Source organism: Schistocerca americana, chromosome 6, assembly GCF_021461395.2.
Source record: "Schistocerca americana isolate TAMUIC-IGC-003095 chromosome 6, iqSchAmer2.1, whole genome shotgun sequence".
In the NCBI taxonomy this organism is placed as follows: Eukaryota; Metazoa; Arthropoda; class Insecta; order Orthoptera; family Acrididae; genus Schistocerca; species Schistocerca americana.
In genome coordinates, this window is record NC_060124.1 from 435,093,262 (window position 1) to 435,113,528 (window position 20,267).

Sequence of the window (20,267 nt, forward strand, 5' to 3'; positions counted from 1 at the left end):
AGGACTTCTCCCATCGATCCACTGGAGAGCACATGACGACCTGTGTGGTAGTGACTCCTTCCCCATCTTCAAGTCACTGCCCCAGCATCAAGCATCCGGGCGCCTGCCCAGATTGGCTTTGAAGAAGGCGGACTGGAGAACTTTCACCTCTGCTGTCACCGCTGAATCTCCCCCACACGGTAACATCGATGTGGTGGCTGAGCAGGTGATTAGCACAATTGTTTCTGCAGCAGAAAATGCGTCCCCTCGCTCTTTAGGGTGCCCGAGGCGTGAGTCAGTCCCTTGGAGGTTGCCGGAAGTCGCTGAAGCAATTAAGGAGTGTCAGCGAGCTCTACAGTGGCATAAGCGGCACCCTTCCCTGGAGCACATCATAGCCTTTAAACAGCTCCATGCCCATGTTCGCTACCTTATCAAACAATGGAAGAAGGAGTGTTGGGAGATATACATCTCCACCATTGGGTGTCACACGTCACCTTCCCAAGTCTGGGCAAAGATCAAAGTCTTTACAGGTAGCAGGCCCCAACAGCTGTCCCCAGTGTTACCGTAAATGGCGAGTTATGTACCGACGCAAACAGGATTGCCGAGCACTTTGCTCGAGCCTCTGCATCGGAGAGCATTTACAGAGTGGGAGCTCCTCAGTGCCCTTGCACATTGCCCCTACACAGCTCCTGGGCCTGATTGCATCCACAGCCAGATGATTAAACATCTCTCATCTGACTATATCTTCCCGTCATCTTCAACCGGCTCTGGTGTGATGGCGTCTTTCCATCGCAATGGTGGGAGAGCACCATCATTCCGGTGCTCAAACCTGGTAAAAACCCACTTGATGTGGATAGCTGGCAGCCAGTCAGCCTCACCAACGTTCTTTGTAAGCTACTGGAATGTATGGTATGTCGGCGTTTGCATTGGGTCCTGGAGTCACATGGCTTGCTAGCTCCATGTCAGGGCAGCTTCCGCCAGGGTCACTCTACCACTGATAATCTTGTGTCCATTGAGTCTGCCATCCGAACAGCCTTTACCAGACAGCAACACCTGATTGCCATCTTTTTTGACTTATGTAAAGCATACGACATGACTTGGCGACATCGTATCCTTGCCACATTGTATGAGTGGGGTCTCCAAGGACCACTCCTGATTTTTATCCAAAACTTCCTGTCGCTCTGTACTTTCCATGTCCAAGTTGGTGACTCCCATAGTTCCATCCATATCGAGGAGAATGGAGTCCTGCAGGGCTCTGTATTGAGTGTCTCTCTATTTTTAGTGGCCATTAACGATCTAGCAGCAGGTGTCGGGCCCTCCGTCTCACCTTCGCTGTATGCAGACAACTTCTGCATTTCGTACTGCTGCTCCAGTACTGTTTTTGCTGAGCGGTGCCTCCATGAGGTGCAGTCATGGGCTCTAGCCCACAGCTTCCAGTTGTCAGCCGCAAAGTCGTGTATCATGCACTTCTGTTGGCGTCGTACCGTTCATCCGGAACCCGCACTTTACCTTCATGACAATCCACTCACTGTAGTGGAGACATATCAATTCCTAGGACCGGTTGCTTGATTGACTTGACTGCCTCATCTTCGTCAGCTTAAGGAGAAGTGCTGGCAGCACCTCAATGCCCTTCGTTGCCTGAGCAACACCCGTTAGGGTGCAGATTGCTGTACGCTGCTGCAGCTCTACAGAGCCCTTGTTCAATCCCGAATTGACTATGGGAGTGTGGTTTATGGTTCGGCAGCACCTTCAGCATTGCATTTACTTGACCCTGTTCACCACTATGGGGTTTGATTAGTGACAGGAGCTTTTAGGACGAGTCTGGTGACCAGGGTACTGGTGGAGGCTGGTGTCCCTCCACTGCAGATCAGACATGCGCAACTGCTCACCAGTTATGCAGCACACATTCATAGTTCCCCTGAGCATCCGAATTACCATCTCCTTTTTCCGCCCGCGGCAGTCCATCTCCCACGTTGGCGGCCCAGATCAGGGCTAACGATTGCGGTTTGCGTGCGGGCCCTTGTCTCCGAACTGGAGTCCTTCCCTTTACCACCTCTACTTGCAGTCCGTTCATGTATGCCTCCATGGTGCACGCCTCGGCCGCAGCTTCATCTGGATCCTTTGCATGGCCCTAAGGACTCTGTCAACCCCGCCACTCTCCGCTGTCACTTCCTCTCGATTCTCGATGTGTTCCGGGGCTCTGAAGTGGTTTACACCTACGTCTCAATGGCTGATGGTCATGTAGCCTTCTCATATGTTCATGAAGGACATATTGAGCAGCACTCCTTGCCAGTTCGCTGCAGTGTTTTCACTGCAGAGCTGGCGGCCATATCTCGTGCTCGTGAGTACATCCACTCGTGCACTGGCGAGTCATTTCTCCTGTGTACTGACTCATTGAGCAGACTACAAGCTGTTGACCAGTGTTACCCTCGCCATCCTCTGGTAGCATCCATTCAGGACTCCATCTATGCCCTGGAACAGTCCCGCAGTTCCGTTGTGTTTGTGTGGACCCCAGGACACGTCGGAATCCCCGGCAATGAACTTGACGGCGGGCTGGCCAAACAGGCGATGCGGAAATCGCTTCTGGAGATAGGCATCTCCAAAACTGACCTGCGTTCTGTCTTACACTGCAGGGTTTTCCGGCTTTGGGAGACGGAATGGCGTAACAGCACACACGACAAACTGCGTGTCGTTAAGGAGATTATGAATGTGTGGAAGTCTTCCTTGCAGGCCTCTCGCAGGGAACCAGTTGTCCTCTTCCGGCTCTGCATTGGCCAAACGTGGCTAATGCATGGTTACCTACTCCATCGCGAGGACCCACCTCAGTGTCACCGTGACTCCCAAATGACAGTCGTCCACTTCTTGCTGGACTGCCCACTTTTATCTGCTCTGCGGCAGACTTTTAACTTTCCCAGCACCCTGCCTTTGTTGTTGGGCGAAAATGCCTCCACAGCAGCTTTAGTTTTACGTTTAATCCATGAGAGTGAGTTTTATCCTACTTTGTAGGTTTTAGCGCATGTCCTCTGTCCCTCTGTGTCCTCCACCCTAGTACTTTTAGGGTGGAGGTTTTAATGTGTTGCAGAGTGGCTGGCTTTCCCTTTTTATTCTTGCAGTTGGCCAGCCACTGTAATCTGCTTTCATGTTTTACTCTCTTCTGTTTCTAGCATCTCTCTGTTGTTTTTTTTGTAATCTTTTGTTCCTTTTAGTGTTCGTTGCCCATACTTGTGGCATTGTTTTATTAGGAACAAGGGACCGATGACCTCGTAGTTTGGTCCCTTCTCCCGCCTTTAAACCAACCAACCAACCTATCCAACAGAACGAATGACCACCTCCAGGCTGTGGCCAAGAACAAATTTGATCACCCACTGACACAACATACTGCTGAGCACTACACACTCAAGTTCAGTGGCTGCTTCATGACCCATGCCATATGGACTATTTCCTCTAGTGCCAGCTTTTCTGAAAAATTACGTAGATGGGAGTTGCTCTTGCAACACATCCTCTGCTTCCATAATCCTCCTTGGCTCACTCTCCGCTAATCCACTGTTCCTGCACTCTCCACCCAACTGTTCCCCTTCCTCTACCCTGTCACACCCTCCCAGACCATGCCTTCATGTCACTTCATCATACACAACATCTCAGTGGCTTCAGTATGGTGTATCATGTGCCTAGCCCACACATTTGTCACTCTTCCCTCTCACATTCCTAGCTATCACACCTACTGCCTCCCTTCGAGCCACTAGTTACCTATCCCCAAACCTTCTTCCTGCTTCCCGCCTCTTTCTCCTTCTACCCACACCACCCACCATAACCCCCACCCCACCCTAGTCCACTTGCCAAACTACAGTCCTACCATTGTGTTTCTAGCTGGCAGACTATAGGGAGCACAGGTGTGTGTGTGTGTGTGTGTGTGTGTGTGTGTGTGTGTGTGTGTGTGTGTGTGTGTGTGTGGGTGGGTGGGGATGGGTGTGCGCCGTATAACTTGCCAAAGAATTTCTTCTGAAAGCTAGCAAGTTTTCATTCTCTTTTGTGTGTGCCTGTCAACAATTCAACGCTTCTGCTATTTGGTGAGTGGTTTCCTTTATTCTTAAAATTATTTACATTCTGCCAGAACTTTCAGACTATGTTGATAATTTTATATGGTTGACACTGAAAAACAAATACTATAAATGCTGATAAACTCAAAGAAGTGACAGTGGTAAATACATATGTTGTAACAACTACCCTGTTTCTACCATGAATAGTTTCCCCCTGTTCCTGATTCACTGGTACAAATATTTCCCACCTGATAACTTATTTGATGGACATAGAAATAAACAATAAATTGAGCAGTTATATTTGTTAATGTTCCCAGAGAGTACATTTCATTATTATGCTGAGAAAAAAAAGAAACTATGTTGCTGTTTCACTAGTTTCCAATTTAAAAAAAAAATTGTAACGCTAGACCATGTAATAATGTAACAAGAGACTTTGAAACCCCTAACAGAACACACCAGTAATTTGCTTCTAGAGCTCTCCTATAAAATGTGGGAGACAGGATGCATTTTTCTCATGGGAGTAAGTAATTCCATCCAGTAATGGTTTGTCCACTGCAGCTTCTGAGGGATCTTAAGGCAGAATTTCCCAGCAAATTAAAAATAATGGCATACCTCAATCACACGTCATGGAAAACAAGATGACCATATGTACTCCAGGACTATAAGATTTTAATGCATTTCTGACTTTATAATAAATGTGTGATTTAAGTTGTATCCCAGTATAGGTTCAAGTGTGCACCACTCTCTCTTGCAGGCTGTATGAATAGTCAATGATAAAGTTTTAATTATTACCTTGAAAAAATTGAGCTATGAGCATGAAATATCCTTTCTATGTATTTATCCTTCAGTACGACACATTTTTCCTAATGATGGAGGACTTGGCAGAGATCTTGTTTGTAGAATTCTGCACTTTGATTGTTAAAGACACATTCCACCTTGAAACCTTCCTTGTCGTTATTTTGGAAATACCTGTCAGTTTTCTTAATTTGGGGCATCAGGTCAGTAGAATATGAGGTGGGGAGGGAGGAGGCTAAATTTTATTCTCCAAAGAAGCAGCATGTGCGACTGTCATGTGCGTAATAAGCGGTGGAATACACACACAACCTTTGAGCAGCTTCGCGCAACACTTCGTCTTGACAACCTCCCACAGCCTCATCAAGAGATTTTGGTAGCATGCTGCTGTGATGGTTTGCCCCTTAGGAGTGAATTTGTTAGCAAAGAAGCCCCAAAAAATACTCACATTCATTTTGCCCGAAAATGATTGAGTCTTTGCCTTTTTTGGCTATGGCAAATTTTGCTTGCTGCTTTTTTCCTTGTCTCGGGGTCGTAGTTGTACACCCAGCCCTCCTACATAAGTGTAGGTTTGGAAAAATTTATGCTGCTGCCCGGTTCAGCAGGTTTTCCATGAGTTTTTAGCAGTCAATGGGGCAAGCAGGCGGCAACCTTCATCATGTTCAAAATGTCATGCAAGGCTGAAGCAGTGGATAGCTGGTTTGGGAGTGGAAAAGTACTGAGACCACAAAGTAAAGTACATTTCAACAACAATTTATTAAAAACAATCCAAATCTTTACACTTAGGAAATACACTGATAATGAAATGGTAGGAATTGAAATATTGTAAAGTTAAAAAAAAGAACTTGCATTACAAGTAGTGATCAAGGCATAAAAAATATAAAAAAATTGAAGAACAGCTTAAGGTCAACTGACAAGTGTCTTCCACAGCTGCAGAACAGTAAATTTTAAATCAGAGGGAATGAAAAGTACTCAACAGTGATGGTTAAATACTTGGACTGCAAGTCATATAACTCAAGGTTATGAACAGGCACAGTACCACCCAAAACTTAGCCACTGAAAAATTAACTTAACACAAAATTAAAGACATATTTCATCAGTAACCAAAAAAATACTTAAGTTACAACTAGGTTTAGTAGAACACAATTCGGTACTGTTTGCAAGGTAATGGTGTAAGGCAAATCTAAATCATTCTTAGCAACAGCACCAACAGCTTATCACAGTGATGTACTTGGTAATGTGAGAATACCAAGAAAAGTTATAGATTAAGAAAGTAAGTACTAAATCTAAAGTTGTAAACAGAACCAAAACTTACAGTTTTGGTCACAGGAACTTTAACAGTGTTTTAAAAGAAAGACATGAACTAAATTAATAACCAGCAGCCACATAAGCAAACTTTATAGGTGGCAAAAATGACTTTGGATTTCCCCTGATATATGGTGAAAGTACAAGAAGTCCATAAGTAACTGTATACAGGTTCCTGCAGCAAAGAGGCTAAGCGAAAACAGTAACCTGAACTTATACTAAAGGATGCTTTTGGGCAGTGCTTGTTAGATTTCCATAAAGGTTGAATGTCGTCTTTAAAAACAAAACATATATAAATTGAATAACTGAAAAATTCTTAGCATGACAAATGCTGAGCATCAGGGGCAGCAGATAACAGCAGGAGCTGCTTGAATACACAGTCAGGGTGAGCAAGACCCAGCAGGCAGCATGACAAGATAAATAACTGACAAATAATAAACAGAGGACTAGTTCTAAAAACAGCAAATGGGAAGTAATATGGATCTGATATACTCAACTGGCAAGCTGTCTTACCAAAGTAGATCTCGTTTGTTGGATGAATTACAAAATCTATTTGGTGACTGCACAGTGAGGTCCCTGATAATAAAGCATTAAATATACATATAGTCAGAATTAAACACTATTCGGTTTTAAAACCAGTATGTAAATTAAGTTTAGCAACCACTAAAAACACTAGCAAAATATATTGAATGAACACTATTTTCGTAAAAGGCAAGGCAATTGATAAAATGAAAGGTAAGCAACTTATAGGTAGTTGAAGGATAGTGCCTAAGAAAATACCAAACAACTTAAACACACTGGCAAACATGAGACAAAAGAACAGGGCAGATAATCTACAAAATAATGTAACAGAAAGCACACATCACAAGACAGCCATGCTGCTAAGTATTGTGGTGAATGAATAACAAATCTTGTAACTTAATGCACATTCCCTACAGTCAGTATCAAAACACCAGAGAGCGCCTTTAGCTTGCAACACCTGACCCAAGTCTTGGCACAAATATCAAGTAGACACAGAGGGAACCGGGCTGCCACGCAAAGCACAAAAATTAATGTCTGTACCTAAGAACCTCACTGTAGTCCAATATGTGGGCAGGCATTAGTTTCCCAAGCAGGCTTGCTTCCTTCAGCAATCAGGTAGTTGACAGTCAAGTTCCCAACCAGCATGGTGGCACTGATAATGCTCTGTAGGTGAGGTGGCCGTCTTCCTGCAGTGTTCAGCCAGCACAAAGCACTCACATGTCCAGAATTAACATGGTCCTCCAACTGCCACTGCTGTGAGCTAGTTCACCGTGATAGCTAGCCGAGGAACAGTGGTGGCATTAGGTGTCAGTGACCACTTATGGCTGCACGCCTATGGGGGCCTCGCAGAAAAGTTGTTGAAGCTATTAAAATTTTAGCTACTTAACTGTCCATCTCTATTTTCTTACAAATGTTGTAGTATTTATCTAGGATCGTCTGGCAACATTATGACAGTTATGCGGCAGCACACCAAGCATACAAGTTTGGGACTGCAGACTGGTTCTGGTAGGCCTATTACATTACACTATTCAAGTGGGAATACCTGTCGTGAATTAGTGCATGCGCACTAGATGGCAGTAACACATGGAACTCAAGAGACTGTTTTGCTGTATAATCGTTCATACAGACTAAGAAAAATTTAAAATAAGTTATTAAATTATATACTTAGAGAGGAATCCAATTGCCGTATTAAAGAAAGAAGCATGTTAAATGGAAAATACACCTACTTTTCTTTATACCATATTCACAGCCCATTTGGTGTGCACAGTTTTTCCAAATTGACGCTTCAATCCAACAACAAGCAAATGCAACAATGTTCTGTGGAAGAGACAATATAGGCAGCAGCATTGTCTTGTCCAGTAAACGTACCAAGTGACACTTCACTCTTTCTTCAAGGTATCGAACTGGTAGAAATGAACAAGTCTTTTATCTCTGAATATGTAGTTGTACCAATTTCAGCCATACATACTAAAGGTACCCCATCCTGTGGTAAGTCACTATACAAATACATTTATTGCCAAATTTATTTGGTTGATACATCACAGAATGAAAAAAAAAAAAATTGTGCCATGTGTGATAATCGCACAGCCTATTCACTCTATACTAAGACATCGAGTACTTTAGGACCCTACTGTACCTATGAACGTACTTAGCACAAAGTTTTTTTTAGATCATCATGTCTGGAGGACCCTCAAGAGACAGAGACATAGGGAGAAAATGGGAATCCGGTGCATCAAAAAGGAAAAGAATGGCTGAGACAATTACATCTACCAAACTACGAGTTCAAGTATGGTGAAATTTCTTAATAAATCTTAAGGTGTAACTGCACCAAATGCCTCTGATGAAGCTCTTATCCAAGTGTCTTTAGTTTCTGAAACAGAACCAGCTCCAGGATCGAATGACGCTATTACCCTTTTTGATACAGCATCAGAGTTGGATGAAACTGCTGTGATCCAAGATTGTGAGCCAATTAAAGACATCAGAAGTGATAATCAAGAGCAAACTGTTCATATAAGAGGGTCCTTTATAGATAAGATCTGGAAAAGTGGGTATTATCAGTAACAGATTCACAGCATCATGATTTAATGCAAAATGGCCCACAGCAAAACCTAGAGAAAGCCGATGTAAGTTACACCAAAGTTGCAAGTAAAAGACATATTACCTAATTTCATTTTACTAGAAAATTGAGTAACAGCAACAATCAACATTGCAGATGGTTAGCTTCCTCCATATCTCAAGACAAAGTTTATTGCTTTCCATGTCGACTTTTATCACATTTGCAGACACGGATGGTAAAAGAAGGATGTTGTTACTGGAAAGATCCGAGTAGAATATTGCAAAGGCATGAACAAAGTCACTGACACACGGAGTGCATGATTAGATGGTAAAGGAATCAAATATGGAAAAGCAATAGATAAGGAAAATGAGACACTGATTAGGGAATCAAAAAAGTATTGTTGCAAATTGTTTGAAAGATTTTTCGATATTATAAAATACTTAGCTTCACACAATCTGGCATTGGGTCATCGAGAATCCCCTAACCTAAACGATAGCGGGAACATTGGAAATTTTATAGACCTATTTAAATTGTTATCCAAATATGATCTAACTCTTGCAACGTGTTAATGAAATGCAACTTTGTCGGCATTATCTGAGGCACGACATACAAAATGAATTAATTACATTAATCTCCAAATCTGTTATCAATGAAATTATGAACATAGTCAAACAAGCAAAATATCATGCTTTCATGCTCAATTGTAGTAGAGATTTGAATCATGGGGAACAAATGTCAGTAATATTAAAATTTTGTAATTCCTCAACTGGAGAGATAGAGGAAAATTTCATTGGGTTTATTGCTGTCGCAGAAACAGTGGGAGAGTATTTAACAAATGCCAATATAAAGGAACTAGAAAATAATGGCCTACACATCCAAAACTGTCGAGGACAGGGATATGATAATGGTGCCAATATGGTTGACATTAACAAAGGTGTTAGAACAAGAATATTCAGTTTTAATCCACAAGCTTTGTTCACACCATGTGGATGCCATTGTTGGAATTTGCTTTGCTAGATGCCAATAAAACTTCTACAACAGCTAAAACATTTTTTGACTTCATCAATAAAGTTTGTGCTTTTTACAAAATCAAGCAAGCATTGGGACCTTATAAAAACTAAATTGAAATTGACATTGAAACCTCTGTCTGAAACGTGATGGGAAAGTAGAATCGGAGCTATAAAAGCAATATTTTTGCAATTTGATGATGTCATCGAAAGTGTGAGTGACCTGAAAAATAGAACCGATGATTCTGAAATTCTTAACGAGCGAAAAGCAGTCTTGAAAGAAATGTTAACTTTTGAATTTAGTGTTGCAATACAGAGATGGTATGAGATTTTACTACATGTCAACAATATAAGTAAACTATGGCACTCAACTTGAAAGTCGCTATTCATACCTTACATTCGTTTCATGACTGGATTCAAGAATCCATAACACAGGATTTGAAACAAGAGTCACAGAAGCTCGATTGTTTGTAGAAAAAAGTGGTTACATAATGGAGTCTCAGTTTTAAAGAAAAAAGAATAGCACAGAAAAAAAGAATGTTCAGTCACGAACAAATTGATGAAATTATACAATCTGCTGAAATGCCGTACAGAGTTAGCTTTTTTTAACACAATGATAGATTACTTTTGAATGCATTATAGGGAACAGCAGTGATCAATGTCTTGTAAATAATTACTATTAAAAACAGTCTTGATCACGATTTATTTAACAAGGTGACCGGTTTCGACCACTACTGTGGTCATCTTCAGACCATTGAGTAGGAACCCCTTTCTGTTGGAGAATCTCCAACAGAAAGGGGTTCCTACTCAATGGTCTGAAGATGACCACAGTAGTGGTCGAAACCGGTCACCTTGTTAAATAAATCGTGATCAAGACCGTTTTTAATAGTAATTATTTACAATGATAGATGCTGTAATAGTCTACTCTGAATCTCGATTCAAAGTGCTCAACGAATGTTTCGAACGATTTGGTTTTATTTATGATATGAATTATTTGAAATCATTAACCAAGGATGTCGTTTGCAAACATTGTAATGATTTAGGTACCATACTTCGAGAAGGTGAAAATAGCGGCATACAGCCTTTTGAACTTATGAGGAACTCCAACTTTTAAAGTCCAATCTACAGGACTCAATCAAAGATGCAAAACAACTTATTCAGTAAATATTAGAAAATAATTAGGAAGAAGTATATCCACATCTTTACATAACAATCAGAATAATGCTCACAGTTCCAGTCAATACAGCATCTGCCAAGAGAAGTTTCTCAAAGTTAAAATTGATTGAGACATACTTCAGAAGCAGTGTGCCAAGAAAAACTGTCTGTGTTGTCAGTAGTACCAATTGAAGTGGAAATAATGGCTGGTATTAACTACGATGTAATCATTAAAAAATTCAGTGAGGCGAAAAGTCAGAAGTTGTGTTTATTTTGATGTGTGTGTTTAATGTAATTTTTGTCATTGAAATAATCCTTGGATATTATAATAATAAAATTTGTGTACTGTTATTATTAGTGTACAATTCAGCTCATTTAATTTAACATTTTCTGTCTGACTGGAAAGTGAAAAGGACCTTGCAAAGCTGATTCATAGCCGACATTCAGTTTTTGTGTAGCGCCGCCACTGCCGAGGAAGAGGTTATATCCTGTCCCCCAAGGTGTTGATGTGTTCACTCATAAGGCAAAGCATCCTCTGGTTTCCCATCAATGGCCAGCAACATACCTAACATAGATACTATTACTAGTCAAGTGCAAATGGCTCAGAAATGTGGAAAACTGATCCCTGGCTAATTTTCAGTTTTCTCACTGTTACCTTGATTGTGATAACTGTTCTTTGAGCACTGTAGCCCACTTCTCTTGCCAGTCCTGGTTCTTTACAGAGAGATGATTAAGCCCTTTATCAATCCATTCAGATTTATTTGACCGCACTGGAAGCATATGCACCACATAACCACTGCCATACGATTATATGATTGTGCATTGTTCAAACCAACTCAACATGGATTGTTTCAGCATTGTTCCCCTTCAAATGTAGAAAACAGGTTGTCACATTGTACTCCACTTTATCAATGGGCTGCATCATTTTGTTTTAGCACTTGTAGTAATGTACTGTGTTTCTCTAGTGTGGAAATTTCAGTTTTGACAAGGACTGCAGACATATATCTGAAAAAAAACCTACCTAACTTTATTTTTTCAAAGTGCTAATTAAAACTTTATAACTACCCTCCATAAAATCTGTGGTAACTCTGTAGAGAGAATATGCATAATCAACGAGCGCACAGCTCCACAGCCAACCTAAAGATATCACCGTGCTTCGGCATAGATGGTACAGCGATTGCTGCACCGTGTGCGTGCGGAAAAGCCTTATACAAGTTGGCGGATTGGGCCCTTGGGCAAACTAATGTTTACCTGACAATTGCATTCTCTGCTTTTAGACTGTGGTTTCACTCTCTATTTCATGATGCTTCCATCTACTAACAAACAAAAAATTTATGTATAGTAAACCACTCATATATGCATGATGATGCTACATGGCAACGTACATAATGTGGATGCATTGAGCTAGACTATGTTTACCATCATTATGTTGGCAGAAGCAATTGAAAATCAAATCATCTTTGCTGAAGGTAGAGTGTACATAAATATATTTGATAGCAGCTAAAAGACTGAATTGTTTCTGCTACGTATATCACACCTCATCAAATTTTTTTAAGTCATGTAAAAATTAAGGACATGTAAGTATGATTATCTTCTTGTATAACTTCAGTGAATGGAATGATAAGAAAGAGGTATGACATCAAAAAAAGATACCCTCTGTTGTGTCCCTAACAGTTATGCAATGTGTGTAAACTGTTATGCTTGCTCCCTATTATTTAGATGACTAATAAGATCAAAAACAATAATATTTTGTGAATTTCAGTTCACCGTGACATAAAACCACACAATGTCTTGCTTTCAATGCCAGATGGGAAAGGGGAGGTCAGAGCAATGATATCAGATTTTGGTTTATGTAAGAAACTGAAGATTGGGCGCACATCTTTCTCTAGACAGTCTGGTGTAACAGGCACAGAAGGATGGATAGCACCAGAAATGATGAATGGATGTGTTCGTGCGGTAAGAACAAAACTAAAGGACAACTTTGTTCATAGTGATTGTTCTTGTAAATATCCTTATTTGGTGCTTTATTTTTCAGACTTGTGCAGTTGATATATTTTCTATGGGGTGTGTTTTTTATTATGTTTTGACTGATGGCAAACATCCATTTGGGGATGAATTGAGGAGACAGTCCAATATTGTTACTGGAGAATATAGGTATGACCATATCCATTTGACATAACTTTTAAATTTTTTCTTTGTGGTCTAGTCTGGCAGTTGCCCCCATACTTAGTCATGTTCAGGGAATATTTTTTGCACAACTCACGTCTTGTGTGTGAAATTGCAGACTGGCAGACTTGGAAGGAGAAACCAATGCTCTGCAGCACAATCTTATATCAGCAATGATAACAGCAGATCCTGGTAGCAGGCCATCAGCAGTTGCTGTTAGGAACCATCCTGTATTCTGGAATGGTGCTCGAATATTAGCTTTCTTTCAGGTAAAAGAATCTACTCTCTCTCTCTCTCTCTCTCTCTCTCTCTCTCTCTCTCTCTCTCTCATATCTCTCCACCCCCTCCCCTCCCCTCCCCTTCCTTCCTCCCCCTCATTTTCTCTTCCTGTTGTTTCTTGCACCTTATACTGCCTTCTGTCCTCCCTCTCCATTTTCCTTCGCTATTTTCCTTTGCTTCTGTGTTTCTTCAAGTCTGCACACTTCCATTTATTTTGGTCACAAAAACATTTTGTGTATGAAGAACATTCACGTAATTGCTCCTTTCCTTAACATGGTTAGAAAACCACAATGTGTCTCAGTAACAAAAAGGAGGAAAATTGAAAATTTCATTTTAGCTCAGTATTCTAATAAAAAGGGAAATCCTTCTTGAGCTGAATACAAAATGGATTTAGTTGCACCAATACTAAAACCTACAGCTGTCCATTCTTTATATAGAGATTGGATTCCCCATTGTCTGTTAGTTATCTATTTGTTATAATTGACCTTGTAGTACACTGAATCCCACTTCACATTTTTAATACTGTAGAGAATCTGAGATAAATTTCAAATCTTGGAAAGGATGCTTTTCTAATGTCCTTTCCATACTCAGGATGTACCATACATGTTCAAAAACTATTGTGGCGCTGCTCTCCCTTTTTGCATAATGCAATAGTGTAGACCTTACATGATCTCCCATCTGATTTAAATCTCGGAGACCACAAACTGTCTTAACTTGTTTCAGTCTTTTGTTCTATTTAGTTAGTTAAATGTTCCATAGATATGTCACACAGCATTTTGTCATGAAGTAGAATGACAGCTTACGTATCTTTATCAATACAGTTTTGTATGTGGAACATTGTATGTGTTACAGTGAGGAAAAAGATTGCAACTACCCACACTGTTTTTGAGACAATAATCTAATTTTCCTTAACTAGTTTCAGGCCTATGCCCTACATAATATTGTTTAACTTGTAAGTAATACCATATTTTATGGACTATGAGATGCTACGGACTATAAGATGCACCTTAATTTTTAAGCAATTTTTTATAGAAACAACATTTTCACCATTTTTATTATTAAATTGCAAAGACAGGCTAAAAATGTTCTTAATTTATAAAACCAAACTGACTTTAAAATCCCTGAAAATCGTCATCTGAACTTTCTTCTTCTTCTTCTTCTTCATCTTCCTCTTCTTCATCGTGGTTTGTCCTCTTCATATATAAGATGGTCTTCACTGCCGCTGCAAGTGTTACTTATGCTGCACTTCTTGAAAGACTTAACAATAATGTCTTCTCTCACCCTCGACTATGACTGTTTTACCCACTGACCACTTGTTTGGTTGTAGATCATTTTAAAGTGCCCTTTGGTGTGAATTCTTGTTGGGTTTTGACCATCTATTTGTTCTGTTCCTCTCTCATATACACTTTAAATGGTTCATTTATCGAGACATCAAGAGATCGCAGTTGTGAAGTAAGTCCTCCTGGAATAACAGGAACCTCTGTATTTCTCTGTCTCAGTTTCCCCCTTCACAGTATTTTTCAAGTGACTGATAAACTGATCTAGTACAAGAAGAGAACTCTTCTTCAATAAAGTGCATTTCCTTCTCTCCCATACTCTGTTAATCAATAATTTCATAACACACTCGTCCATCCAACCCTTGTAATACATGAACAACACTGTCTGGTGGCATTTCAGAAGCTTTTGGCATTGTTTTGCACTTCAAAATGATCATTCCTTCAGCACAGCATGAAAGGACAACAGTGTAATGCATTTTTTCACGTCCACTTGTTTTTATAGTTACAGTTTTAGCACCTTTAATGGCAAGAGTTTTGTTACTCAGCTAATCAAATGTCCGAGGAGTCTTGTCCATATTCATTATTTGTCTTAGTTTTTGGTTCAGTGTTGAATATAGAGCAATGGGAAGATAATATTTTCTCTTCATACTCTCGTGGCATTTTCTGTGAAATTTTGGTTTCATTTCACATGCTAAGTCCATGATGCTTCATAAACTTGTAGCACCAACCAACTCCACCCTTAAAGTCATCAAGTTTCACTGTGTCGATAGCTTACGAGTGTGTCTTTGAATCTTTTTTTATTAAATTCCAGTGCCATTTTGAGTGTTCTCGGATCCATTTCAGTACATCATCTTCTAGTTTTGACCATTTTGCATTCAGTCCTCAGCACATTTAGTCTTCCTCATTTTTTTCAGTTCTTCTTTACTACCCCACTAGCTGCAAATATTTTTTCTGTTGGTGGAGGATCATAATGCATCTCAGCTGCTCTGTTTCCATGTCCTTCTGCATATGCTATTACTTTCCATTTATAACCACATCATATGAATACTTTTGATTTTTTACCATTACAAAACTAGATACTATCAAAAATATTGTTCTGTTACCGATATCACAATCGTTTTCAATTCAAGTTCACTGACACCATAGACTGCAATGACGCATCATCTAGACAGTTTTCTGAGTTTGTGATGGTGGAGTGGGAAGAAGACAGTGTTAGCAAGCTTATGAATCCCTGGAACTCATGTTTGTCACATCAGTGCACTGCTGCTGCCAGTTGAATCCAGTGTTGATAGATAGAGATAGTTTTCCCAAGGCTTCAAATATATGGCCATCTTTAAAACAGGCGGGAATTTTAAATCAAACACTGGACATTTTTATAGTAACTTCGAATGCAAGATGCATCTGAATTTTGGAGGTCATTTTCAAAGCAAAAAGTGTGTCTTTTAGTCTTTAAAATGCAGTACTCCTTACTGATAGTTCGACCTTGTGGCAGGAACTCGTGGTGCACTATGCCATGAAAGTGAAGAACACAGTGCTCATAACGTTCACATTTCATCATAGATGTCAAGTTATTTTTTGGTCTTGACGATTCAAAATGCTTCCTCTGGGACAATTGACCTTTAGTTTTGACATCCTACTCTGAAATTCAGGTTTTGTCACCTGTTATGATACATGTTAGTTGTTCTTCATTGTTGCTGACTTTGTCTAGCTACAAGTGTGCAACTGGCATTCATCACTGTTTTTGTTCAAAGTTCAGCAATTTTGGATTTTGTTTAGTGCCCAAATCGTCTGGAAAAAATGTCATGGCGTGATCCAGTTGACAATCGAACACCATCATAGACTTCTCTAATTGTGATTCAGCAATTGTCCACAATCATTTCTTTCAATCTTTCCTTAATTTCATTGGCTGATGGTTTGTTGGGGTGCCAAAAGCACTATTATCTTCAACATCTTCATGGCATTTTTCAGAAATGCTTATACCGCTTGTAAACCCTTGTTTTATTCATAGCAGACTTGCTAAAAGCAGTATTTAACATTTATGAAACTGTGCTGCATTTATTCTAGTTTTATATATCAAAATTTTATTTGAATTCTTTCATCTTCTTTTGTAAAAAATAAGTAACCAAAACAGATGGAACCTCTCTGACAGCCGACAACAGACTAAACCTCCTTTACATGTAATGCTGGACAGATATTTTTCAGACATGTTTACCAACACAAGAACAAAAATCGCATGAATCGATCTAACGCAACATTTGAAATTACAGAATACCCAGTACTTTTTAAACAGACTTTGAGGCATCTAATTCACAGATGATGCCGTTAAGTTTGCCTTCATAATATGTACTGTATCACAATGTACTTCATGCCAACATGCTGTGACCTTGCTGTTGAGACACAGGAGCAAACCTCATTGGAAGGACCAGTAATTGGAATAGAGAAACAATAAGAATAATGAAAACAAATGCCTTGCTACAACAACTTATTTCCTTTCAGGTTTTTTAAACATTCTCCTTTTTTAGATATTTTTTTAAATTTTATATTGTTTTTGTTAATTTTAAATAATATTTATGTATTACACAACTTATTTCAAATGTTATACCTTGTTAGGAATTGGCTTCATAAATTTCACTGCATTAACTGTGCTTTTCTCTTTTTAAGAAAGTTCATTGATGGAGTAAGTGATTAAAGCTGGTCTGTGGCACGTCTAGGTTAGGTGTTTTAGTGCGATTTTCTTAAACTGGTTCCAGGATGTAAGTGATCACGTCGAGAAAGATGATTATTCGAGTCCTGTCTTGCGTGCCTTAGAGCACTGCAGCTTGAGTGTTGTGCGCTCGGACTGGCGAGCACATATCAGTGAGGACGTTGCTCAGGATCTGCGGAAATTCCGAAGCTACACTGGGAGTAGTGTCCGGGATTTGCTTCGTGCATTACGAAACAAGGTATGTTTGAGTATCACAGTGATGTAATTTTTGTGCCCCTGGTCATAGGCTTACAAAGTCTGTATTGTCACCGTGACATTTTTGTCTTTAACCTCTTCACTTCCTGCGTGTCATATACAAGACACAGAACTGGTGACTTTTATCTGCATACAGAACCCATATAACAACAAACATACATGTGCCAGTACCTTGCCTACCTTCTGCAAGGTGCCATTACCCACTGCAAAAACTTTCAGTGCTCTGTGTCCTCAGTTAAATGTAATAGAAATATCAGAGGGAACACATGCTGGTGCCCTGGAACTAAAGAGGTTAATTCCGTGTTCTAAGTGCCAGATCGCTCTACTAGGCAAAAATTAGTTATTTATTCTTTTTCAGTGCATAAGCCCCATGCTGCAGGAGATGTTAATTTAAAGTTGAAATTGCTAGTCATTTTATTTAAAAAGCCAAAATTGCACAACATTCTCTTATTATTTAAAATTTGTGTGATGAAGCATTTATCACCCATGCAAAGTAAGAGCCAGTCTACTTCTAACACAAATTAATTTAGAGGCCTTAACACTATTCTTTTTCCTTGGCCCTTTGCTGTCTTATTGTTATACTATCAATGGCAAATGGCACACTCAATTAATTGTGCCATCAAAGTGTAGTGTTTTTAGTTGAAGAAAATAATATTTCACACAAAATATTGTTATTTATATTTCTGTAAAATATGATACATTTCAAAACTTCGGTGGGACAAAACAGTTCCCATCCCACCTTTGCCTAGCAAAATGGCATCAATTTATCACTGCATACTGCTCACTATTTCACCTTTTTATTGGGGTAAGTAGGGGTGAAGAACTGTATTGGAAGTGTGAACACTAGCAGGCTTGTTATTTTGCCACTTTGTCTACACTCAGCATATCACTAGTAATTTCACTCTAATTACTATGGCATGTGAATCTAAGTCACCAATCATTCTTGTTATCTAGTACCAAGTGACATTAACTATCTAAGGGATTCATGAGCAGCTACTTGTGCAGGTGTCTAAACTTCAGATGGTTTACTGCACTGTTTTGTTCTAATTAAAATCTAGCACTTATAGCCATTGTTAACCAATCAAAGGTTTTATCCCTTACCGAGAGTAGAACACAGCACTGGTTGTCATTGCTGATTAGACGTAAGGAGACATGTAAAATCACATTTTTGGCTGGTATCATTTAGCAAGAGTCGGTTTGAAATTACTTAATGAAATTGTTGTGCTGGACTGGGGCTCATATCCAGCAACTACTCTCCCTATTAACTAACCATGAAAAATGTTAAATATGATTTCATTCACAAGTAACAAAGTGTGCGTATGTTTAAACTTGAACAGACATGACGTAAAGTTTTGTGTTGGACAGAGAGTCACCCCCAGCATCTAATCAATTTCTTAACTAAGCACAGCTAAGTACTAATGTGGTCCCTTTTTGAAGCAGAACTACCTTTGCAGTTATTTCTAATCTCGCTGGAGACCTAGACACCTTTTCAGCTTTATACTTATTCTCTTACCGAGCTACAAGTTGCCAGAGTGAAAAACAAGAGGAAATATTAAATTCTTCAGCTTAAGTCTTCTCGCATCCTCGGTTTAGTACCCACTAGATCTAAAACTGAAAAAATAAAGAAATTGAGACATTACACCCTGTTTTAAAACTTGTATTTCTCTGATTACACCTACATCATTTTTAGTTTTTTTTGAACACACAATTTGATTGATTTGTATGTGGCATTGAGTGATTTGTTAATTGAGTTTATGTATGCATTTACTCCCCACTGTCCCATTTCTGTATGTATATAGTAGTTCTAAAAACAGAGATGATGTGACTTACCAAACAAAAGCGCTGGCAGGTCGATAGACACACAAACAAACACACAAAATTCAAGCTTTCGCAACAAACGGTTGCTTCATCAGGAAAGAGGGAAGGAGAGGGAAAGACGAAAGGATGTGGGTTTTAAGGGAGAGGGTAAGGAGTCATTCCAATCCCGGGAGCGGAAAGACTTACCTTAGGGGGAAAAAAGGACAGGTATACACTCGCACACACACACATATCCATCCGCACATACACAGACACAAGCAGACATTTGTAAAGGCAAAGAGTTTGGGCAGAGATGTCAGTCGAGGCGGAAGTAAAGAGGCAAAGATGTTGTTGAAAGACAGGTGAGGTATGAGTGGCGGCAACTTGAAATTAGTGGAGGTTGAGGCCTGGCGGATAACGAGAAGAGAGGATATACTGAAGGGCAAGTTCCCATCTCCGGAGTTCTGACAGGTTGGTGTTAGTGGGAAGTATCCAGATAACCCGGACGGTGTAACACTGTGCCAAGATGTGCTGGCTGTGCACCAAGGCATGTTTAGCCACAGGGTGATCCTCATTACCAACAAACACTGTCTGCCTGTGTCCATTCATGCGAATGGACAGTTTGTTGCTGGTCATTCCCACATAGAAAGCTTCACAGTGCAGGAAGGTCAGTTGGTAAATCACGTGGGTGCTTTCACACGTGGTTCTGCCTTTGATCGTGTACACCTCCCGGGTTACAGGACTGGAGTAGGTGGTGGCGGGAGGGTGCATGGGACAGTTTTTACACCGGGGGCGGTTACAGGGGTAGGAGCCAGAGGGTAGGGAAGGTGGTTTGGGGATTTCATAGGGATGAACTAAGAGGTTACGAAGGTTAGGTGGACAGCGGAAAGACACTCTTGGTGGAGTGGGGAGGATTTCATGAAGGATGGATCTCAT

The 20,267-nt window shown here is 40.1% G+C and overlaps 1 protein-coding gene across 1 annotated transcript in view; it reads left to right on the forward strand.

The window, feature by feature from the left end:
* Positions 1–20,267, forward strand: part of LOC124619518 (serine/threonine-protein kinase/endoribonuclease IRE1) — a 143,748-nt gene that overhangs the window by 110,966 nt on the left and 12,515 nt on the right. Inside the window, exons 12-15 of the mRNA XM_047145965.1 lie at positions 12,616–12,809; positions 12,889–13,007; positions 13,138–13,288; positions 17,326–17,517. Coding sequence (XP_047001921.1) covers positions 12,616–12,809; positions 12,889–13,007; positions 13,138–13,288; positions 17,326–17,517 — 656 coding nt within the window. The remainder of the gene's footprint in view (positions 1–12,615; positions 12,810–12,888; positions 13,008–13,137; positions 13,289–17,325; positions 17,518–20,267) is intronic.